The 26208-nt window shown below is 37.5% G+C and overlaps 1 protein-coding gene across 6 annotated transcripts in view; it reads right to left on the bottom strand.

The window, feature by feature from the left end:
• Positions 1 to 26208, bottom strand: part of DENND2B (DENN domain containing 2B) — a 165045-nt gene that overhangs the window by 54833 nt on the left and 84004 nt on the right. For 3 of the 6 annotated variants that reach the window (XM_088145968.1, XM_007421136.3, XM_025169739.2), the window contains 2 exons: positions 16665 to 17885; positions 13837 to 13973 (listed from right to left, as the gene is read on the bottom strand). In XM_088145968.1, the coding sequence (XP_088002094.1) occupies positions 13837 to 13973; positions 16665 to 17885 (1358 nt within the window). The remainder of the gene's footprint in view (positions 1 to 13836; positions 13974 to 16664; positions 17886 to 26208) is intronic. The other 3 variants (XM_088145969.1, XM_025169746.2, XM_088145970.1) reach the window with 1 other exon arrangement.

Raw genomic sequence — 26208 nt, 5'->3', positions numbered from 1 at the left:
TGTCTTTCATTTTTACTGATTTTCTTCTTTAAATGTAAACAAAAAAAGTATTATCATTTATGAGCAGTACAGAAAAAATACTTCATACCATTTCTCTGACTGTATACATTATATACACTTTTTCTTCAGGCACACTTTTTGCCACTATTTTTTCCAGTAAATGCTGCACTTTCTCTGAGTTGCAAACTATATCACAATATACTCAAAAATATTATTCTGGTGCTCAGCCTTGGAGTTCTCTGCCATCTGTCCCTTGTTTACCATTCTCTAGTGTGGGAATCAGATGCTATCACCTCACTATATTCAACCTTATACCATGCATTTCAAGTTTGTTAATTTATATAGTAGGTCAAAATTTAGTACTGTATATTAAGAAGCTCTGCACTGATTAATGTTTCATACATTTCTAGCTACCAAGTCTGATGGCCATCTTTGTCTGATCCAACTTTCCCAGACCCTCTCGATTTATTGGACTTCAGCTCTTAAAAACTACTGCATGTGTGTGTGCGCCTTTGAGTTAGTGTTGACTCCTGGAGGTTGCCGGCACATGTCCTTGCAGTTTTCTTGGCAAGATTTCGGAAGTGGTTTGCCATTGCCTCCTTCCTAGGGCTGAGAGAGAGTGACTGGCCCAAGGACACCCAGATGGCTTTTTGCCTAACTCAGTCTCCTAGTTTCTAGCCCAGTGCCTTAACCACTATACAAACTAGCTCTTAAAAACCACACTGGCTGAAAAATATGGAAGTTGAAATTAAACATCTAGCTGAGAAAAGCTTTTTTCTTTTTATTCCTTAAAAAATAATCCACTCTTCTTAAAATAAACACAAAATCACATTTTGTGGCAGCAAGTCTCCATTATATCACATGCATTAAAGTACTGTACAGTATTTCTCCTGATTATACTACTAATTACTTTTTTGGGAGAGCCTAAGTTTCATTTTTTGAATGAGGAAAGAGAGAAAAATTATTCTCTGCACTATTTTCATAATGTGCATATCTGTAGAAACCCTCTTTTTTGTACCCCCTTAAGCATCTTTCTTTGACAATTTTACAGTACAGTATTTGTTTTGAGACTAAGTGATCAGAATTCTTCATAGCATTTCCAAGGTAACCTGAAATCCAGTTATATAACGACATCCAGACATCAGTTGTTTTATTTTCAGTCCCTTCCTAATACTTCTATTTGATTCAATATTTTCAATGAGCTATCTGTCAAAATTCTTTTTTCTTACATGAGACTCCTAATTCAAATCAGTATGTATGTGAAATAGTCATTATTTGGGATGCACATTATCCCAGACATTGCCATTGTTCCTCCAAATAAGTCTGAAGATATCACGTTGGAGCTCTTCAGCATTATTGGGTTTCACCATGCTGAATAATTCGGTGTCATCTGTAAACTTGGCCATCTCACTATTGTCTCCAGATGATTTATGCATGTTAAATACTATCACTCATCCCTATAAACCAATATTTTAGGATTGTTTTAATTACAAGGCTTGGACAGCTGCTGCTGCACTACAAAATGTTTCCACTGGCAGTCCTTGATTATTATCTCAGAAGGATGGAATGCAGTTGTATAGACTGTACTGGAACTTGCAGAGTCTGGAGTAGAGACACCACCCAGCTTCGATCAAGCACAGTTTAGAGACTTATTTGCCTATTCAGCAAATCAGCTTTAATGACAACATAGCCATTATAGGGCATAAATTTAAGCACAACATTCTACAGTGATACTTTTGAAGTATCTACCCTCCTTGCCAGAAAAACCCATAATGATTATAAACTGAGGTTGCACAATTGATTTTGAAGGAGGACAAATTACAGGTGCAAAGTATAGTAACAAAAATATGATTATAGGGACTTGGCAATATAAGTAGAAACTCATTCAAAGGAGATTTTGAGAATTTTTAGGGGGTTGCAGGTTAATCCTCCTTCTCTATTCCAATGATCAGAGCCAATGAATTAGTGGCAGAGGTTAACAGAAAATAGTCCTGAAAGAGTTCAATTAATATAGTGTACAAAAAACAAAGTCAAACTAAACATGGTATTAAATGCATTTTAACATTTAACATACCGTTTTAGCATTCACAGAGGGTGGGGGGAGTTATACAAGATAGGGTATTGTATCTAAAAATTCTTCCAATTCTGTTAAAAAGTAAAAATACTATAACTCTTTGTGGATTTCCCATGACAAATGGATGCATGCTATTCAATGGTGGTCTTGTCCAAAATGGGCACCCTCCAGATGTGTAGATAGTTAGAAATCTCAGCAATAGGCACGCTGGCCAGGAAATTCTAAGAATTTAAGACCACACATCTGGAAAGCATACAGCTTCAGGAAGGCTGATCAGTGGGATAGTTGGAACTGTGAAATTTCAAGCCTGCTATTCTTACTTCAGATTCAGATCTGGCATACTCCAAATCATCCTAAATCAAAATAAGGAGTTTTCCAATTTGCTGAAACAGAATTCAAGTTAAATTAATTTGTTAGTTCACATCTAATTCTAACCACCAAACACCACAGTAGAAATCAATTCGATTCAATCAATATAAATCTATCATATCTACCAACTGTTCTGAATTTCTTGGGATCCCCATGTTTTTCAAAGCACAGTTCAGCACTAAATCTCTGCCTGAGAAAACTCTTGAACATCAAACACATGAAATCAATAAAGACTAATACTTTTTTCTTCCAGTTACTGGAAACATGATTTTTTTATAGTCAATTAAGGACAAGTCAACATAATAATGGTGAATTCCCAACCTTACCCAACTGGTTCCCATTTACATTTTAGGGATGGTTATTCCATTTGTCTCTAAGACTTCAGGAGTTTATCATTTGCTTGCATAACAGATGGAGCAGAACCGAGAGATTTTGTAGAGAAGTATAGAGAAAAACTTGAAAAGGAATAATAAAGAGAAGATGGTAAGAAAGAAACTCAAGATTACCCCATTTTGACTCTCTTTGGTATGAGAGGGAGCAGAGAGAAATTCTGTCACACTTTCAAGATTCTATTATTATACCCTACAACAACAGAGTTCCAGTAGTTCTTGTCATGTCTGTTCCCTGACCTGGCCAATTCAAAGGGGTAACAGATGTGTTAATCAGCCTAGTTACCTTTGGTAAAGCTCTAATACATACATCATGAGGCAAAAATTATAAATGTATTTTTTAGATGGTATTTTGTTTATCTGCTATAAGACAATGGCCAGAAATGGGGAAAGTAGAAGTAAAGATTTTTTTTTCAGAAGCTGCTGCAAAGTTGGCTGTACAAATCAGTGCTGATTGCATAAGTGGTTTAATTCTCTTTAAGAAGCTGCAGTCTACTATTATCATGGAATTAGCATCACTGAGCCCCACTTGACATAAACTTGAATAAGTATGTATAAGATTTCACAGTGCAAGCTGCAATTTACCCAAACATTCTATAGCAAAAAATAGTGCTTTTAGAGATGGTGTGCTTAAACCAGGAAAAATAAAACGTGGAGGGTTACTTAATTGTTTCATGTTCTGAATTAAACTAAATCTAGTGAGAACAATTTCTAGGTAGACATTCAGAAGAGCTGCTTTTTGAACAGATGCTCTTTGCTTACTTCAGAGTAAGGATGCAAGAGAAATTGATGCCTTTGCTTATTCGGAATTTTTCTTGCTTATCAAGAAAAGGCTTATTTTTTCTTGATCTACTTTAACCTTGACCACATAAAAATTGGAATGTGGCCCTTAAAGTCTTTTCCAGAATTGCACTGTAAAAGATTCTCAGACATTATGAAGTAAACACACATAAATTATCATTTGGACATTTTGTTTGGCTGTACCTCAATAAAGATGACACCTTTAGGGCCTGAGAGACAGAACACATTCTGCTGGTTAGAAGAAGGCGCAAAAAAATGTGCATTATGAGACACATAGAGGTAACCACTATTTTTGATTTTGAAAGTCGATATGCATGATTACTTACTTACTCATGTACTTCAGCTTCTATGCTGCTAATTCCCATAGGCTCTAAGTGCTTAAAGAATGCAAAACATAGGGTTTGAAAAGTCACATCGCTCTGATTAACATCATCCAATGAGAGTGCCAGCCTGGGGGTAGGCTAAACTATTATATCCTCAAAAGTTTTCCCAGAGGTCTTGCTAGGTCTTTACTGCCCTTTGGAAACCCAGTAAAGTGGGGAAGGACTGACTATCCAGGGTTAAGTTAGCCATGAGGGTGCGGAGAGGGAGAAAGCTATGGTAACACAATCACCACACTGCAGAAGAAAAATTATAATCTAGTACTGCTTGGTTCAAGCACTAATGTTCATGCTGGTTGTACTCCTTCAGCATACAACGCTGAAAAATACACCCAGCCCCTTAGGACAGAGACACAGTGTAGAATGTCCCATCACATTGGCTGTCAAGCACAGCAGATGGAAAGCTGAATCTAGGCAAAACTGAGAAATGATATGAGGCAAGAATGAAAAATGGGATTGAGAAAAACTGCATTCCTCATATATTTATATGAAGTCACAGTTTTATCTAGGAGGAGGAATTTCATACTGCAGTTAAAGAATTTCTCCTACTTTGGCTCTCATAAAAGGACCAGATCTGGAAATAAATAACTTACTTCACAAGGAGTTTCTAAACAATACAGAGGCTCCTAGTATGAGGCTGTGGACAGACCTGAGTAATTTACAGCCTCTTTAGAAAGACAGATGTACTGACACAGGACTGATAGTGAGACACAAAAGCAGAAAACGGAGGGTACCTGGAGATGGTGAGTTTTACTTATCTAGTTTAAAACTAAGAATTACATTCTAAAACAAACAAACAATAACTCTCTTCATGCTGAAATAAAGTCCCACAACCTGGAGATATACAAGAAAATTACAGACCTCCAAACTACTGTGCAACAGTTAAACAATTCTATAAAACAAGCCTCCTTCTTTTGCAACTTTGCTGAAAGATAGATCTGATTGGAAACTGGATCTGAATATTGGCAAAGAACCTGTTTCTAAGGATCAATGAAGAGATACATTATAGGACTGAGACTGCATTGTCTGCTAGAACACTATCAGTTATTTGGCTCATGTTTTTCCTTTCCTCAGATGTACGTTGTACAGATTTAAAACAGACTTTTTTTCTTCCTAACAAGAATGTATGTTTGGCCATATTAAGAAATTCTGAACTCTACAGGGAGGGAGGGAGGGAGGGAGGGAGGGAGGGAGGGAGGAAGGAAGGAAGGAAGGAAGGAAGGAAGGAAGGAAGGAAGGAAGGAAGGAAGGAAGGAAGGAAGGAAGGAAGGAAGGAAGGAAGGAAGGAAGGAAGGAAAAAAATAGCAACAGTAGAATGTTCAGGGGAGAGTTGCAAGGAAGGAAGAGTGATGAGCATCACAATGGACATCCCTGTCCATATCCTGCTGGAACAGAGTGCTATGGAACATTATATCTTTCAAAATTTGCCCTTCTGATCTAGATGTCTCTGTCTAAACAAATTATCCCATTAAGAGGACAAATTGGCAGATAAAATAAGGATTATTAAAAGAAAACATCTGTAGATGCCAATTAAATTACTAAAATGAAATTATGATGCACATTAAACATTAACAGATTCACTGGAAGCACCCCAATCAACTGTTGCTAGGCAGTGGACTAGAGATAATACTGGCGGAAATGAATAAATGGCTTAACTAGGAATTAGAGTTTCCTATGGGCAGAATGGCTGCATTCAGGCAACATGCTTAATCTGGTTACTGAATTTACCCAGTTTCTGGATTCACACAATACACTGAACCATAAACCAATAAAATAAGCAAGGTTTTCACAATGTGCTAAGACAACAACAAAAACTAATCAAAGCTAATACTAACCAAGCTTAGTATACTGCGAGAATGTACCTGCTAGGTTTTACATGTGTAAGAAATGCATTCATGAGATGGGCGGCCATATAAATCTATTTAAATAAATAAACAAATAAATAATACTAAGCCCCTTTCTGTACCACAACTCTGCCACAACAGCCTGCCTCTGACCAGGTAAAAGCTGAGGCTAATATAACTGAGGAGATAATTACAGACTTCAAACAGATTTTAAAATATGTGGATGAGAGAAATTATGGTAGAAGAGTTAAGTAAAACCCAAGGTAAACTTAAAAAACAACAACAGAGTTCTTAAATATCTCAGCTTAATAACTAATCAACAAGGTTGTCAATAAGATGAGACAGCTAGAACAATCTGTGGGAATTGCTCTAAATTGTACATAAGGATGTTTTTCATCACAAATAGGATTGGTTATTACATTGACACAATTACATTGCCTAAAAGCTTCTGTAGCACTGGAGAAGAGAATAAAAGGAAGGCACGTTCCTCCTTTTCCTCAACTCCTCCACCCATATCCCCTATTATTATAGCTAATCTAGTAATAGTTATAATCTAACAATTATGCGCAGTTTTCTTTTTCATAGTCCATTGGGGCCAAGACAAGCAGGCACTTGGACAAAGGATTAGATTCAGTGTTAGCTGAAGATGGATTACTCTAAATCCTCCTTGTTTTCACTCCCTTTCTATGCCTAACATCATAGTGTGATATGTGATCATTTGATGCAGGTTCATGGTTTTTATTGGAACAGACGACTGTAAGTCAAGCAGTGCATCTCCAGGCTTACTGTACAGAACCTCTACAGCTGTTCTAACTTGCAAGTTTTGCCAATCCCAATTCTCCTCCAGCTGGATCTCAGTCAGCAGTTCTTAAATACATGGTGATTCACAGAAGACAAGCACTTGGCAAAATGTGTCAGTTCTTCAAATGCGTAGATATTTAAAAACAGTATTACATGAATCCTCCAGTGAATAGCAATAAGAGCTTGTGAGCTAAAAAATCTATAGGTACAAAGCTCAACATGACCTTGATCCAGCCCACTCTAAACTCAACTGGTACCTAAAACCCTAAGCTCTAAACTAAACTCCAAACTCAACTGGTACCTATGGTCATTCACCTTTGAACTATTTTCATTCTAGTTGTACAGGACAGGAGGACCATCAAAATCTTATCCACATCACAGTAGGCCACTATAAAAGCTATAAAACATTAACAAATCATTCTCGGTTTTCTTCTCTTTCTTGCCCTTGCCCTTCTCTTGTCTCATATTGGGGGGGGGGGCTGGGGGGTGTGCCTTCAAGTCAATGTTGACTCCTGGCAACTGCTTGGACAAGTCCCTGCAGCTTTCTTGGCAATGTTTTCAGAAGTGGTTTGCCACTGTCTCCTTCCTAGGGCTGGGAGAGAGGGACTGGTCCAAGGTCACCCAGCTGGCCTTGTGCCTAAGGCGGGACTAGAACTCACCATCTCCCAGTTTCTAGCCTGGTACCTTAACCACTGCACCAAACTCTGTTTACCTGTCATATTTCTATTGCTGTGGAAAATGCAGTGAGAGTCTTTCACACTGAAAGATAGCATTATAAGGCCTCTAATAACTAATCCAAAACCATAACTAGTCAGAATCATGACTGCTGGTATGCCACAAAAGAGCATACAAGTTTTCAAGTTCTTCAGAACTCTTAAGCAGGCAAAATGTTATAAAAGAGCAAAAGCTTATTTATTTGTTTGGATATTTCTATAACATCCAACATATAGCTATCTAGGCACTTCACAACTTAGACAGAATCTTGGAATAACTAAATACAATCGTTATATGTAAAAAGAGGGAGAGGGAGACAGAAATCTTGCCAGTTCTCTTCTGATATTTTGGCTAGTATTAAAGAGCTATGGATTCTTGGATTATTTTCCTATGAACCAACATAGCTATGACTGCTAACTAATTAATTCCTCACAAAGTTCAAATCTCAATTATCATATTTAGTTTATATGTGAATAAGAAAAGCAAAAATTATATCAGTTTCTGCTAGAAATCTGCACAAGTTCAGATCTCAGCAGAATCTAATCACATACATAGACATGCACAAGATACATGTTTTGCTCCAGATTTGCTTTCAGTCATCAATTTAACAATAAGAATAGTTTCATCATTCTATTCACTTACTGAGTACAAAATAAGGAATGTGACTAACAATATTTTTTATTTAAACTCTGGACTCAGATCAAGCACTTGTGATGGTTTCTGGTAGACAGAATGGGAGCAAATAAAAACCTAAAATGTAGGAGAGCCTAGGAAGGGTTGAGTGATTTCAAGTCTGCCTCTAGAACCAAACTGAACAAATTCCAGTGGCTAAAATGGACAAAGGAGCCCAAATGAATACACCTGCACTCACTAGTGGAATATCTGGACAGATTTTACAGTAAAACTATCTTCAAATGTACATGGGATATGAATTTCCCACTGGCAACACTGTTTAATTGGCTCTTTCCCCATTTTCCTTTCAATTTTAATTAATTTCTCTTTTTGCAGATTATGGGAAAGGAAGCTGGATTATGCAGAGAACGCCTATTGTGTATTCAGGTCTGCTTCTTTGATATTTCGGTGGAATGAAACCTCTTAGCTCCAGATGAAATGTGTTTTATATCACAAAACAAATGCTGACAACTGTATTCATCTTTCAGAACCAAGTGGAGCAACTTTTATTTCAAGAAGTTTTCCTTTCTGTCAGATTTTGTGCCATTACTTTGTGTTTTTAAAATGTCAGAGTTGCTTTGCTCTCCTTAATCATTTGTCCCATTTCATCTTTTTTTACAATTATAATGAATTTTTATTATAAAGTCCATTATACTTACCACTGCCATTTTATATGTTAGTCACCTGAAAGAAATCTCCACAGTGGAGATTGCTTCTGAGTAAAACTAACATAGGATTGCCTTTAAATGACCTTATGGATTACCATAAAAAGAAAATCCAAAAAATACAGTGCAATCAAGTTGCTCTGACCCAATAAGGTACTATTATTAAACTAATTACTGTATTAACATACAACTCAGTAAAATAGCACTGGAATATAGCAAAGGAGAAACATTTTTTGTGATTTGGTATTAGTATTTGGAAATGAGTCAAAAGGGTAGGAAAGATAATACCCCTAGTCACCAAAGCACATTGCTGTTAACAAAACTTCCCTAAAGAAAATAAAGGAGCTATATTTATGAGAAGAACAATGTAATATATGCACAGGCACAGGAATGGTTCCAAAAGTGTTAGACCAACAGGAAATCATTGGGGATCATTTTATAGACTTAATATTAATAGATCTCTAAACAAAAAGAAGGAATTTTAATCATTGTCCTTTCAAGTATGATATATCTAGACAGGAAGGGTCTTGATACTAAGAGAAAACAACTCATCATTCATCTATTTTTATCATTAAATATTCTGTTGCCATGTAGTTAATCATTTTAGTAGATTGCTAAAGGTACTATGAAATCTCCTGTGGTTAAGGAAACTATCAAGGATTTTTGTTAGCCCTGTGAGTGGGTCCACACATGATGCTAAATCAGGGATTGGCAACCTTTCCAGGGTTAGGTGCCACAATTCATTACCCTGATCGGCTGGATGACTGCATGTGATATCACTGGGAGAGTCCTCATGTTATTGAAAGGGGTGTGGCTGGTTTCCTGGTCTGGGAAGCTTCTAGGATGCAAAGTAATTGATTTTCATCAGTGAGATTTCAGACCAGCTTAGGGATTTTAGAGGGCAGAAACAGGAGCAGGTTGTAGTTTCATGCAACTGAAAAACAGACGTTTTACTACCAAATTCCAATGTAACAATCTTCAGGTGTTCAGAACTCTGTCTCGTAGGCCACAAGATGCATATTGTTATGCTGGGTGAAAAGGTTTGCTTGGATTTGACTTTCACATACAGGACTAAAGATGAGATCATCATTATGAGTTCCTGTCTTAACATAAATCTCATGCAATAGACTCATGTACATTTAAATCTAAGTTTCTTCCTTAGTACTACCTGACTACAGAAGAATCTTGTAGAGACACTATGAATCCATGTTGCTAATTGTAATGCACAAATTCTTTGGAAATCAAGAAGCATTTATTTACATAAATCAATTAAACTTTGTGTTATTACTGCTTGCATTTTAAAACAGTGCATATTACACTCACTTTTTCCTTTTTTATGAATTTGAATTTATTATGATCATGTGCAGAATTTCAAGACTGTTTTGTAGCATCCAGGAGCAAGATTTTATGGCCCAATTACTGGAAAATATCATTATATATACCACTGTACCAAAGGAAAGAAAATGCAAGAGAATGCGCAAGTATCTGAACTATTGCTCTCATTTTTCATGCTAGCAAAGTTTTGCTTATGCTGTTTCAAATAATAGAACCATATATGGAAAGAGAAATGCCAAACGTACAGAGAAGATTCAGAAAAGGGAGAGGGACACAAGATCACATAGAAACTATTAAAGCAATGGTTTTCCTAATAGTAAGAAAATGGGACACTGAGAAAAAGAAAGATCTTCACTAATAGAGTTAGAGACGATTACTCTAAGAGTAGAGTAAGAACCACGCAGTCAGTTCTAGAAGAAAAGAAAGACTGTAGGCTCCCTTGAGACAATGATTAGCAAGCAGAAGCTTACATAGTTTGTGCATGTATCATGAACTGACAATGGAGGAAAAAAAATAATGACGATCAACAAAGTTGAGGGAAGTAGAAGGGGAAGGGGAAGACAGTGAGAATGCCCCTGGGAGCAAGTCAATTTGGAGGCCATTTTTCTGTATAGTACAAGAAATTGGATCCAATTCAATGACACCTAACCAACAAATTATTACACTGCAACTAGAAATGAAGAAATACTCCTTCTCCCTATTTCATTCAAAATATGCTCGGTATTTATGCATTTGCTCACTAATAATCTGATCACATAAATTCAGGGACTGCACATCTTTCTTACTGCCAAGGTTTAACAGATTCACTAATCTGTTCTTCATATCAGCAGTGCAGGGATAATACAGTACTCTGGTTCTTTAAAACAAGCTTGTTTAAGCTATGAGTAGTATCCAAAAGACCATTACAAGTGATACACTTTTGTATAAATTCTGAGGCACAGAATCTTGCTTAGCATACCAAATTAAAGAAGAATAGTGGATTTGTTCATTACAACCTATGCCAATTCATATTCCAGATTTCAATTACAGAAGACAGTTATGCAGAGTACAGTTTGGCTGCCCATGAGATTGCTACACAAATGTCTATCTTGTTGGTTTAGTTTTCATCCCAAACAGCACTAATAAACTCCAAATATTGTAGTCATAAAAAAAAAATCTATTGAAAAAAATTGTTTAACTACCCTCAGATAATATGGACATCATGAAAAGTATTTAATCCAGGAGAAATACAGGTGATCAAACAAAGTGTTTCAAATCAGGTTCTAGTGTACTGTATTCAGCTAGACTGACCCTCCCTAAAAAGTGGGAAACTCTTGAATAGAAACCAAAACTCAGCTATGGGCACATGAGAATGGAAACAGAGAAAATGTGGCTGCCATCTTCCATCACTCCACCTCTGAGAGAGCACCTCATGTTTAGGGGTTTTTCAAGTTAGTAGATCCACTCACAGCTAACATATTTCCATGTTAGCCAATGGGAAAATCTGGCAGATGGGTCATTCTCCTAAGCAGGATTTTACTGCATGCTGACTTTTGTAACTAATAATGTTTCTTCTACATGTATCTGAAATTTTTAGTTCAGGTTCTAGGGGTATTCTATTTCAAATGCATAGGTTTAACATCTCGTTTTGCAAGAATCCATCTGCCATATTAATCTAGGGCTTTGTATACAGTTGTGTGGAAAAAAAAGTACACCTTCTTGAGTTCTATGGTTTTATGTATCAGGACATAATAAAAATCATCTGGTCCTTAGCAGTTCTCAAAAGTAGGTAAGTACAACCTCAGATGAACAACAATACATGACATATTACACCATGTCATCATTTATTTTACAAAAAGAAAGCCAAAATGGAGAAGCCATGTGTGAAAAACTAAGTACACCCTTACTGCTTCCATAGGTATGAAGAGGCTAAGTAGCAGCCAGGTGCTGCTAATCAAATGCCCTTGATCAATTGATCACCAGCAAGTATGACTACCTCTATAAAAGCCGAAGTTTTAGGAGTTTGCTGGTCTTGAGCATTGAGGTGTGTGTTAACACAATGCCAAAGAGTAAAGACATCAGCAATGATCTTAGAGAAGCAATTGTTGTTGCCCATCAACCTGGGAAGGGTTATAAGGCCATTTCCAAACAATTTAAAGTCCATCATTCTACAGTAAGGAAGATTATTCACAAGTGGAAAACATTCAAAACAGTTGCCAATCTTCCCAGGAGTGGATGTCCCAGCAAATTCACCCCAAGGTCAGACCATGCAATGCTCAGAGAAATTGCAAAAAATCCAAGAGTTACATCTCAGACTCTACAGGCCTCAGTTAGCATGTTAAATGTTAAAGTTCATGACAGTACAATTAGAAAAAGACTGAACAAGTATGGTTTGTTTGGAAGGGTTGCCAGGAGAAAGTTTCTTCTCCCTAAAAAGAACATGGCGGCATGGCTTAGGTTTGCAAAATTGCATCTGAACAAATCACAAGACTTCTGGAACACTGTCCTTTGGACAGATGAGACCAAAGTGGAGATGTCTGGCCATAATGCACAGCGCCACGATTGGCAAAAACCAAACACAGCATATCAGCACAAACATCTCATACCAACCATAAAGCACGGTGATGGAGGGGTGATGTTTTGGGCTTGTTTTGCAGCCACAGGACCTGGGCACCTTGCAGTCACTGAGTCAACTGTGAACTCCTCTGAATACCAAAGTATTCTAGAGTCAAATGTGAGGCCATCTGTCCGACAGCTAAAGCTTGGTCGACATTGGGCATGCAACAGGACAATGATCCCAAGCACACCAGCAAATCTACAACAGAATGACTGAAAAAGAAAAGAAGGTGTTGCAATGGCCCAATCAAAGTCCAGACTTCAACCCGATTGAAATGCTGTGGCGGGACCTCAAGAGAGCTGTGCATAAACAAATGCCCGCAAACCTCAATGAACTGAAGTGATATTGTAAAGAAGAGCAGGCCAAAATTCCTCCACAACAATGTGAGAGACTGATAAAGTCATACAGAAAACCATTACTGCAAGTTATTGCTGCTAAAGGTGGTTCTATGTCAGGTTCAACCCAAGAAACTCCACGAGACAGTACTGGAACAAGCTCAGTTACTTTATTAGCTTGCACCTGCTAGACAGAATCTCACCAAACTAACTCTAACCCCCAAAGTCTGCAACTAAACACTACGAATTCCTTAGGATGGTGCCAGTCTCATCCTCTTTGCTTTCACACGCTCAGGCTGGGGGCTGAGGAGATACTTTTCTCCATGACCTTGAATCTCCATCACATTCTACAAGCTGTTGAATCATAAGGTGAACTTAGTTTTTCACATATGGCTTCTCCATTTTGGCTTTCTTTTTGTAAAATAAATGATGACATGGTGTAATATGTCACATGTTGTTCATCTGAGGTTGTATTTACCTACTTTTGAGAACTGCTAGGGACCAGATGATTTTTATTATGCCCTGAAACGTAAAATCCTAGAACTCAAAGAGGGTGTACTTTCTTTTTCACACAACTGTAAAAGGTAGGGGACTCCATACCTATTGTTGCACTGGACCCCCCCCCCCCACACACACACAGACAATTCCTTAAACTGGCCTTGTTCTGAATAAAGCTATTCAGTGAGTTCTGAAAGGAATCAAAACATCCTGCTTTCAAATCTATAAATAAGGTATACGCATTTGACCATTTCACATTCACTAAGCACTTGAATACAGTAGAGTACAGTTCCCCCAAGCTGCTATCTGGCTACCACTGCTCTATATCAAGCAGCTACGTTAGATACTGCAACATGTCCTTACCTACAATGTCTTCATAGGCATTCTCTTCTAAAGTGCTCTTAGATCCAAACTTGTGCTGACTGTCAGTACCATTCTCACTTGGGGAGGGAGGATACAAGGACTGAAGGCTTGAAGCATCTTCAAATTCAAAGGATTTTCTATAGGGAAGAAAAGGTAATAAAATGATTTGTGACTGCCTAATGAGCTAAAATTTTAAAAAATGAAGTTACTAGCACGTAAGGTATCAAAAGCAAAAGGCAATTATATGATTGCCCTCTTCCTTATCATATTGAACAGAATCCAATGATTAATATGTTTACTAAATACATAATAACCTGGTGATTGGAACAAATAGTTAAAATTAACATCTGATCAAATCCAAGATATAACTCATAGCTTTTTTATAAATGCACAAAAATTAATCCTGTATGAGACCATATCATTTTGCATGTAATTTGTTGGACTAGTTTTGATATAAATCACTTTAAAGTAGTTAAACAAGAAATACTTCTTTATTGTGGGCTTCTCTACTACCACAATATAATTTTAGGCCATTACTGATTTATCAGATTTTTTTGTTTCTTCATGGCTCTGTAATTTTACAGAATTTATCCTTGGTCATAGGTTGATGCATATGGGTATTTTTTAAAATCACTGTGATAGGCAAAACAAACATACTTGAATTCACTGCATGCTTGGGGAACAGTAGAAAGAGACTATTACCTTTCTTTGGCAGAGCAATACATTTGGGCTGGTGCATATACCTATAGGTAACTTACTTTGCTGTGAGCCACTTAATACTACTAATATACCCTAGATACTCTTGACACTGAGGTTGAGGAGCCTCCCTCAGAGACCTTGTATTTCTGAAGCTCAATCAAAAAAAAAAAAAATGAATGAGCCAGCCAAGAGAGGAGAACTTGTTCATATACTCTGCCTCCAATGCCAGTGATTTGAATCTTTCCAGTACATGTACACCCTTCTTTATTACAATATCAGCTGACTAAAGCCTCAGCCTATATAAAGCCTTTAGCCTATATAAAGACTAAAATAAACTCTCTGTTCATTCTGTCCCTAACCTAATGGTATTGTACTTACATTATAAAGGAAGGTGCAAGAGATTATTGCTCTCAGATACCATCATTGCTTAAGTCAAGAGTTTCCAAAACATGTGTCTTATATTCTGTGATCAATGATTAACTTTCAAAATAAAATAAAATTTTATTTCAAGATTATTCTTGTTAGATCCAATATTCAACAATACATACCCTTCTACATACAGTACATTAGTTACCCATAACTTATTTCCCTGCTTGAAAAGCAACAGTACTTATTTTTGCCATGATCAGAAACAACTCCAGAAACAGGTGGCAAGATCATTTCTCTTAAGCATCTCCTCCCACCAGAATATTTTATCTGGTCAAGTTGTTCTGACATTACCCATATTTATAAAAACAAGACAGCACCCGAGAACATCTAGTTTATTAAGAGTACTCAATATAACGCTTTGCCACTGACCAACTTTAAAATAATTTACAAGAACTGTATGTACATATCCAAATACATCTGAAGCTCAGTGGCTTGGTTCCAAAGAACTGCACATGGAGCTCCATTTCCCAAGGAGACTGTTATTCTGCTCCTTACACACAAGAACACTTCTGAGGATGCTTGTACACATTAAATTTATAATATAGTATGTAGGGCCCTAGAAACTAACTGGAAGTAAATCACACAGGGAAATTTAATCTAGCAGTATCACCCACTCAAAAAATCTTCAATATACATTTCTTTAAAAAATGGCAACACAGTTAGCTATAGTGTGGGGAAGGCTTGGCAAAAATAGAAGAGCTTTGCACAAGTGAAACTGCCATCCTCTCACAAGTTCTTCAATTACAAGCCAGTACCCTGACAAGCAAGTACAGCTTCACGTTATACAGTTTTAGCAAAAATACTCAGTTCTCATTAGTATTAGTATTATGACAATTAAAATGCTGCTTGCAACTATATAATGAAATTGTACAAACTATTGAGAAATGTTTTACCATCATGTTTTGTTACAGTTTTGCCTTGTATTTGGGGGAGACTAGAGGATAAGTTTCCACCAGATTCCATCAACAAATTTCCCCATCTTGAGCAGGTTGACTAGCTGAACTAGGATTTTAGTACATGATCTTGGCCATTTCAGATCTTACTGCACCACTGAAATCCCATCACAGAATAAACTGAAAACATGGAAAGTATTTTTTTTATGACAAGGCAGGATATAAATGTAACAAATTGTGCAAAATAAGCAAATATATGCACAACAGTCAAACTCTTACACACTGAAGGTTTTGAGTTATCTAACTCAAAGACTTTGCACTATGTAGAATAGCTAGGGTTTAGATATGGAAATCCTACTGCATCCCAATAAGCCATGAAAACTCATGAGGGAGGGATCAGGATTAATCATGGGATTAATATGAAGCCGAGGGGGGGAGCAGTAAGACAATTTGTACAAAGCATGGTCACAGTCGTTACAGAAAATAAAATAGATGTTCTTTATTTAAGAATTTTCCAATTGCAGAGTTTGTATTTATCTTTGATGCTGTTGCAGTGAAAGTCAGTTCCTCTGGCAACTATAGCTGCTAGCAGACTCTAATATCATTGGGAGGCAATGTACTGTACTTGACAAAACCCAGTTAACAGGGCATGAGAGCCATTGAGTCTACAGCATGAAAGTGGTAGCCTAATTTTGCTTGCTTTCACTCTTATCTGAAAAATATTACCTTAAGAAGGAGAAGTTTCTTGCTGTGCAGATATATCTCCCCAATATTTAAGAGTATATGACAATAGTTTTCCATGTTTACCTATTTGGGGATTTTCTGTGAAAGCGCGACTCTTTTCTCAGTCTCCGGGTGGCAGGGGGAGCAGGAGTTGATGGAAGAGGGGGAGGAACAGCAGCCATTGGTGAAGGAGGTAGTCCATTACTTGATTTACTTTTATGGTTCTTGTCAGCTTCATACTCAAAGGTGCGTTTGGGCTTGGGCACAGGATTTACCGCTGTGTTTGCCAGGCTCTCTGGAAGCAGCTTAGGACTAAAAGAACTAACTGTGGAAGTTAGCCCGTGCAGCATTTTACTAGGTTTCTCAGTCTCCGTGGGTGTCTCCAGATTACTCCCACAAGTAACATTCCCTGCTTTGCTATCATTTGCAATCTCAGTCAAGGTCTCTGAAAGCCCCAGAGTCAAAGACTTCTTTCTGCCTCTGTCCACATTATAGCAGCTACTTGGCAACTGAGGAAGTCCCCGGCCAGGCTGTTCTTTTAAAGCCTGTTCAATTTTCTGGATTCTGTTTAGCACAGATGAGCTTTCCTTCCGAGCCCCCTTGAGAAAGGCATTGGTGGACTCACTCCTACTCAGTCGCTTTTCAAACCGGTGGCAGGAATCTCTGTCAGGAAACTCCTCCTCCTCTGTTTCTGGGTAGGAGCATTCAGAAAATGTTCTGCTCATCCTCTGGAAGCCTTTGTATTCAAAAGCCTTCTCACTGCAGGGAGAAGGCAACATACTAGGGCAGCTCTCACTGCCTGACCTCTCCCCAACATCCCTCTTGTCCAGGCACACACTCATTCTAGGGGAAGGTTGTTTGCGGCACTCCCATTCCGATATCTTCTGCCTGATATCAAGCGCTTGTGAATGGATGCTGACCCGGCTGAGAGAGATGTTACGAAGGTTGACTGCTGTTCCCAGCGAGAGAGTGCTCCGTGTAAGCTGGCGGTTGCCTACTCCTTCGCCATCCTGAGCTTCACTGGATACCTCCTTTTGTTCGTCACCCTGGAAAACAGAGAGCCTTTTATCCAGGCATCCAATGCTGATGGCTTTGAGTGGATGATGTGGAGATTCAGTATCGGCAGGGGAAGTGGAGGTACTTCTCAAGGCAACTCCCCATTTAGTTTGATCTTTAAGGAAGACTCTGGAATTGGAAACTTTGGTGAAATTGCCAGAACAGCAGGATTCCTCACTATCACTGAGTGGATATGTTTTGGGGCTTCTTTGTTGGTACAGAAGAGGTGGTGGAGACACTGACTGACACCTGAAAGTGAGAAGACAAATACTATTCAACCAACCAGCTGTGTAAATAAATGAGGAAATAAACAAGCAGACAAATAAATATGAATGACTTCTTTAAAAAAAACAACTTTAAAAAACAAGCTGTACCAAACCTTCTAAAACTGATTTCCATTCTAGAAAAAAAGTTTTAATAAACAATTTATCACATATGGATCTTTAAATCTTTCCAAAGAGTATTAGAAGTGTTATGATCAAGTTGACTAACATTTATCAATTGCAGCATTCTCCTTCCAACATTGCAAACCAGTTTACAAGGAATGTTTAAAAGTTGATTATTATGTCTCCACTTCTGTTCTTAAGAGGTGCAGTATATGTTTTCCTACAGTGAGAACTCTGATTGTTGTCCTGGATGATGATGATGATGATGATGATGATGATGATGATGATGATGAAGAAGAAGAAGAAGAAGAAGAAGAAGAAGAAGAAGAAGAAGAAGAAGAAGAAGAAGAAGAAGAAGAAGAAGAAGAAGAAGAAGAAGAAACAAACCAGTCCTCTCTTCCCTGAAATTTTACATAAATTATAAATAAGCCCTAGCACCATCTTCTGGAAACTATCATTTGGGGTCTGAATCATTATGAAATGGTGACTCCCAGACTCACACCCTTAAGGTAGTTTGGAAGAATACCATGCTTGGTAATATTGATAGCTAGAAGTCCAACAGGGACAGAGTCTCTTTGCCTAGTTCCCAGATCATAATTCAGCATAGTTAAGGCTAATGCAGTACAAACCAGGCCTGAAAACAAATGGAAATAGATCCAGATGTTCTGTTTTATCCAAGAACCCTTCAATGTGTGATGCTACTATCTCCAAAAAGTGAGGTTAAAGACAGGATGATAATTATCCAGCCTGTTAAGATCTAAGAATGGAATCTTCAACACTACTACAATTGCATGTAATAAAGTCCAGGAAGGTTGGTTGGTTTGTAAGGTTGCAGTGATGAGTAGAAAAGTAATGAGGAAAGAGATGCTTTCTCTGCAGGCTATATTTCCCATCAAATCCATCCTTCCTAAGCGGTTTCTCTACTACCAAGGCAGGGAACAACTTGAAAAATATAGTCCCATGGAAAGGGTAAATCACTCCATTCATCATTGTGCCCTCACTCAACATGCCAGCTTCCTAAAACTGTTTATTGTTTATATGTACATACACATACGCTTGAAATACTGTTTGATGGTTTAAAAATTCTTTCTTTTTCCCTCACACACAAACATATGTACTGGGGCTTCATAGCAGTCATTTGTAAATAAAATGTCCCAGAGCCATCTACCATTCAACTTAACTTCAAACTAACCCATAGCTACAATAATCCATAACTTCAATAACCTTTAACTTCAATAACCCATAGCTACAATGAATATTATATATAAATGGACTGGTTAGTATCCTTCCTTCCACAGCTATATATTTTATGCATTTTCAAGATCAATTGCCACATCCTTTGCTCTGATGTTGCTACGTGGTTGAAGAAGCCATTCAGTAGTGTTAGCAATTGAAGAAATTATTTAAATTTTAATTATTATTAATTTAAAAACTGAATTTTTTATAAAGTTCACCATGTTCATGGACTTTGTACAGCCTGAAACTCAACAGACATTAATTAAACCTCTTTTGGAGGAGGAGGGAAATTAAATCTTTTTGAAGGGAGGATGGAATTTAAACCTCTTTTGGAGGGAGCAAAAAAACTAAACTTCTTTTGGAGGGAGGAGAGAAATGAATTCAACCTGTTTTGGAGGGAGGAGGGAAATTCAACTTCTTTCAGAAGGAGCAGGGAAATTCAACCTTTCCTGAAAGGAGGAAAGGAATTAATTCAACCTGTTTTGGAGAGAGGTGCTCCTTCGTGCACTGGACGCTCTGAGGTCTGCAGCAGGTCGGCTACAAGCTCAAGGCTGCCTGCCTGCTGTCTGGGGAGAAGGCAAAACTCGCTGCCTCAGCTTAATTGCAGCAGCCAAGTCAGACTGAGAACGCCTGTCATGTGGCGCTCCTGCTCAGCACCAATCTTTGCTGCTGCAATTAAGCTGAGGCAGTGAGCTTGTGCAGGACTCCTCACAAGTCGCAAACCCAGGGTTTTGATGATTGGTGACTAAATTTATTATTATTTAGTTTTAACATGTAATATTTATGTTTTATGGTATTTTTATTTTCCCAAATATTGTTCAGTTGCATTTTAACCTGATTCGGGCCGCACTCAGGAGTGTTGTGGGCTGCATGTGGCTCAGAGGCCGCATGTTTGACACCTCTGTATTAAGAAACTCATATAAATGAAAGATTATTAACCAAAATCATGCAACATTTTAAAACAAAATTACAATATAGTGATTATAATATTGGACTGAGACTGGGAGGGTGCACAAACTAAATGGGAGATTTGGGCCAGTCATCAACTTTCAGCCAAACCTACCGTACAGGATTGTTGTGGAAATAAAGTGAGAGGACCCCTATGTATGCTACTACAGGTAGTCCTCGCTTAACAACCCTAACTTAGACCAGCAACTCTATCATTAAACAAAGCGGTCATTAAGCGAATCACCTGCAGTCATTAAGTGTGACATCATTCCTTTTATAAACTACTCACATAAACCAAACCAGGAACTCAATTATTAAAACTCTTGAAAAAGAGATTTAAATTATTTTAAAAATGGGGAAGAAATCTGTGGGACTCAAATGTGTAGACATACATTTTGATGGAAGAAGAGAAGGATGAAGGGAATGTATCAAAAATACAGGAATGTCAGGAATGTACAGCAGGAATTATGTATCCTATTCTGGTCATCAGCTGTGAAAGGACAAAGAGAAGAGCTGTTCATATATTGCTTACTTGCAAGCAAAGACACCACAGAGACATTCACCCAAGCTTTCTACTCAGTCAGTTCTATGAGATCAATGTTTGTTACCAAGTGTGGAAAGTTTGAGCAGGGTTTGAGGATTTGTTCATGAAGATGTTTCAGATTTCTGCCTTTCATGATGATAATTCTTTACCTAACAGGATGAGGACAAAGTACACAAATAAAGCCAAAAGGAGCACAACAGGCAACAGAAATGCTGTTTCTTGCCCCAGACTTAAAGTGGACCTAAAATCCAGACCAAACAGGAGAAGTTAGTGGGCTGTCTGCGCCCTGAAACCTGGAAAAATATTGTAGCCCTGACAACCTCTCACTGGTTCACAAAAAGAGACTTTAGAATACATAGCCTGGCTCAAGACTAGACTGGCAACCCAAGACCTAGGGCCACATATAAAAAATATTTTATTTCAAAGCCCACTTCAGGTGAGCAGTTCAGAGCAATTCGTTAGCTGGGAAAGAGAAATGAGAGCAACAGGAGAGAGATACCAGAAAACACATCACGCAGGAATGTGTAAAATGTGCCTCCCTTCTCTTTCTGACCATCCCCCATTAACTCTATTACGTGATAAATTACCCCAACCAGCCATTCCACTTGAAAGAAAAACAAATGCTCCACTCTCCTCTTTTTGCATATTTATTTCATATATATACTGCCTTTTATTCAGGAGCTCAGGCAGCATCCACACTATTCCCTTTTCCCATTTTCTCTCCCAACAACACGAGAGGAAGAATGGACTAAGATAAAGTGACTGGCCCAATTCAAAAGACATCTCTAGCAATGCTTTGCAATGTTTTCCAAATTCCAAGTATGCTATAATATGTACAAGAATGAGGCAACTCCTTGGTACACAATTGCTATAGCAATATAGTTTAAATCTACCAAGGAGAACTCTGATTAACAAGGAGGGGGGAAAAAACAAATGGAGAAAATACTGAATAATTCTATTAATATCAAGTATAAACACTAGCAGAAAGAAATATTTAGTTGGATGACCTACCAAGAATTTTAAATGCAGAGGATTTTGCCTGCTACAAAAAATCCAACATTTCATTTTAAATGCACTAAAAATAGTGCGCAGAATGTTTGAAGTAGCCAACAACCAACCTCAGTTATGCTCCTCAAAAAACTTAACCCAAAATCAGGATGGAGGATGGGAGGGCCAAGGTAAAAAAATCTTAAGTTCAAAATAGCAGAAAAGCAGACCAGAAATGGCAGTGTCAATATATTTCAAAGTTGGTTTCCATTCCAGCACTCAGAATCAGGCTGCAGTGCTATATGCACTTGATCATTTGCACCTCCAGAAAAAGTAAAGTACAGTTATAACATTAATAACCTAGTTACATCCTGTTAGCTAGCTCACATGTTACACAGAAGCTGGCACATGTAATGGATGAGTCACACTTTTCCTTTTCTTTCCCCATTTATTTTTGAAAGTCAATCAATCTAGTTCACGTGTAGAATATTCCCTGAACTCTGGACTCAAAAATCTCATTCCAAATAAGATGCCCATTTCTCCATGTTTACATTTTAGAGAAGCAGAATCCAGGGTTATTTGCTTTCCTTTTCCCTCTTTGATATAATTTATGAATTGGTTCTGAGAGTTGCTCACTGTAATGAAAACTCACGCACCTGAGACTATTAGATACGTCACAAATTATTAAGAACGTAGCTAATTAATCCAGGTTGTGAACTTGTAAAGAGCACACTATCACAAATCAAGACTTCCTGATATTTGCTAAGAGAGGAAAGGAGAAGGTGCTTGCTTTTCATCTAGAGCAGGAGAGAGGCCAAAAAAATTCAGGGCGATAGCAAGAATATGTGGAGATTGCACAGTTAGTCATACTAAAGCAGTAACTTAGTGTACAACATTCATACAGTATAAAGATGCTGGATTACACTTATACAATTTCATCTTTTGAAATGTGGTGTCTGGTCATATTATCTGTGCCAGGCTTTGGAGCTGGACTTCTCTGCTACAGATACCAGATTTAACATGCTCTGGCAATAGATGCTCTCTGTGTTTAAAAGAAGTATTAATGAATCATGAGTAATTTAACCTTAAGAAAACACCAAGCCTAACCATTTATTTTAAAAGAGCTCTGTGGAAATATTTTGATAGTTCAGAAAATAATTTGCAGATTTTTTATTTTTTTGGGGGGGTGCCTTCAAGTCAGTGTTGACTCCTGGAACTGCCTGTACAAGTCCCTGCAGTTATCTTGGCAAGATTTCAGAAGTGGTTTGCAATTGCCTGCTTCCTAGGGCTGAGAGCGTGTGACTGGTCCAAGGTCACTCAGCTGGCTTCGTTCCTAAGTTGGGACTAGAACTCATGGTATCCCAGTTTCTAGCCGGGTGCCTTAACCACTACACTAAACTGGCTTGCATACAGAAACTTAGAGGTGACCTATTTCTAAAATAAATAGTGAAGGTACAGCTACTACAGTCCAACATATCCAAAGAGCACTAACTTGGGAAGGCTCATTGCAGTGGGACATGACAGGAAGTTGCTGCTTTATTTAAATAAATACAAGTCCAAGCTGAGGTAATTTAATGTCTTAAATCCATGATAAACTGGGGCAAACCATTAGAGGAATCATGTGGCTAAATGTGCTTGTATCTCTTCTTTCTCCTCTCTTCTAAAACTCCAATAAATTGAAAATGCAGGTGATTTCACCCTATTCCCAATTCTTTCTTCTCCCCTGCTGCCAACTGCAGGAGCAGGAACGCATTTAACGTGGATCACTAGACATTAACTCATTAAGATGGATATAACAAAAGACAGCACTGTTTAAGAAAGTGGGAAATCCCTGCAATGAGAGTTGATTTTCAAAAACATCGTAGCACTCTACCTGTACAATATGCAAACACTTATGGCAGGGTGTTACAATATGAGACTTCTGTTCTTGGTGACAGCTATAAACTCTGGTATGTCAAATTCAAAGTAACTCCATCAAGGATTCAGCTGAGACTCAAATTTTCAGTAAAGACACTATTTTCCGTTTGCTTCCTTCATTTAAAAAAAGGGAAAAGCAAAAACTATTTAAGTGCATTGATGACATAAAAATCATGTTCTTCTGATTGGAGATACTAACCAATAAAAAAGAAGAAACAGTTGTCTCCGAAGAATGGCTGTTTCTTCTCCAGGAAAGGTGCTCCTTCATGTAACAATGCAGACTAGGGTTGACCAGGTCATGATAGAAACCAGTCATGTAAAATAATGAATTATGCAATTACTGCTTCCTGTATCTGCTTGCTTTTCTCATATTTCCCTCTGGGTAAATCATGACCAGACTCCCAGACTATCCTCACAGATCTGCTTTTGTTTCTAGAGAGGAAGTGGCTATGAAATGTATTAAGGGAGGCGGTGGGGGGGGGGGAGACATCTTACTGCAGTAGTTGAACAGGTTTATCTTGAGTTATCTGCCTCCTATTTGTTACCAAGTCAGTCAGTGCCTTAGAAGCCAAGAAAGTCAAGGTTAGAGATAATTATGACACAACACTGGCAAGGTTGAGATCATAAACTTATCTAAGTAAAAGAATGGGTGAAGACTAAAGATATTAGCCAGTCACTTTGCAACATTGCAGATAATAGCTTGTGTCAGTACAGAAATTTTATTGTAAAAGAAGCAAACTTGCTTAAAATGCATCCATTCAGTTCAATGTGAAACATACATATGGTTTCATGGTGATATATTCAGAATAGAATGGTATCTGCATGCTGGACAAAGGATCTGCCTAATCCAATTTTACCTTTATATATAGTTTCCTCAGACCTTTTGTACTAGTAGAGGCAAGTAATACATGTTCTTTGCTCATAACCTCATCAACAAGACACAGGCTTCAATCCTCCAGGTAGCTTACTGGGACCAAAATAAATTCAACCCTTCTCTTTTTTTTTTATTTTTTATTTTTTTATATAAATGTTATTAAAAGTTTTAAAGAGAACACAAAAACTAACACAAACTAATACAGAATAAAGAGAACAAAGAAAGAAAAAAAGTACAGAAAGACAGAATAAAAAGAAATAGAAAGAAGCTTCCAATTTCCTTTGCAGCAAATATAATTACAAAATTTCTCTTACTCTATGATTACAAAAAAAAGCTCACTTTTTTCTATTATCCAGGGTTTTTTTCTAATCATCAAAACCACAAGTCATAAGTGCATTTTTTTCTGTTTCATGCAAAAAGTCTATAAGGGGTTTCCAGTCATCCATAAATATATATATTGTCTTTTCTCTGATCAAGGATATTAATTTAGCCATCTCTGCAAGTTCCATCATCTTCACTAACCATTCCTCCATTGTGGGTGGTGTTGAACTTTTCCACTTTTGAGTATATAATAGTCTTGCTGTAGTCACCATATATAAAAACAAAGTTCCGTGAGCTTTTTTCTAGTTGCCTGTCCATTAATCCCAAAAGAAAAATCTCTGGTTTCAGTTGTAGTTTAACCTTTGAAATCTTCTGGATTAATGTACGGTATGTATTTGTTTCCAATTGTTTTTTTAGCTTTTTTACATGTCCACCAAATATGATAAAATGTCCCTTCACATTGTTCACATTTCCAGCAAAGATGCAAAGTACCTTTATACATTCTAGACAATTTCTCTAGTGACAAATACCAACAATACATCATTTTATAAAAATACTCTTTAAGGCTAGAACATAATGCAAATTTCAATCCTTTCAACCACGTTTTCCCATTGATCTATTTGTATATTATAGCAAAAAATTTTAGCCCATTTTATCATACATTCTTTCACTTGTTCTTCTTTGTCTCATATTATGGAGAAGGTTGGTGGTATAAATCTTTATTCCAACATCAGTGTACTGACATAAATCCAGGATAAATCCCAAGAACAATTCACATATACTTGGATTCTCCAGGCTTTTGGCTAACATGAGTGTCCTTCATGATCATTGCAAAAAGAATGAGTGAAAGACTATGAAAAGTCTCTGCTCTATTTTCTTATAATTGGTATTGTTTTGTTTTGATGGATGGCAAAATATGAACAGAAGAGGTTGTTGGGGGTGGGAGGTAAAATTAACATTGTATCAGTCAGAAAACAAATTATGGAACTACACATTCTTACAACTTCCAGTATAAACTTTCTGTTCCCCGTGAAAAATGGTCCTACTATGCTTTTCTGAATTTGTAAAGTAATTCTTTAGTTTTGGTATTTGCCTTTCCCAGCAACATATTTTAAGCTGCTTCTGAGTTTAACAGAATGTGATTTATGCTAATGAACACTGACATATGCAAAAAAGGATCATTGAACCACAATTGGGCACAATTTTCATGAAGCTCAACTCTGACACAAACACTCACTGAATTATTATCATGCATTCCATTTCCTCTTGCGAATCATACTTGAGACTGAGCTGTTTCTACTGGTTTAAAGCAAAAAGAGCTAGCAGTTAGTCTATTAGATGAACCTCTCTGGCCTGCAC

The sequence above is a fragment of the Python bivittatus genome, unplaced genomic scaffold, assembly GCF_059951505.1.
Source record: "Python bivittatus isolate LINGU-HERP-01145 unplaced genomic scaffold, Pbiv_v1 ctg000480_np1212, whole genome shotgun sequence".
NCBI classification, from domain to species: domain Eukaryota; kingdom Metazoa; phylum Chordata; class Lepidosauria; order Squamata; family Pythonidae; genus Python; species Python bivittatus.
Note: the sequence above shows the minus strand (reverse complement) of the source record. Positions and strands in the feature narration are given on the sequence as shown.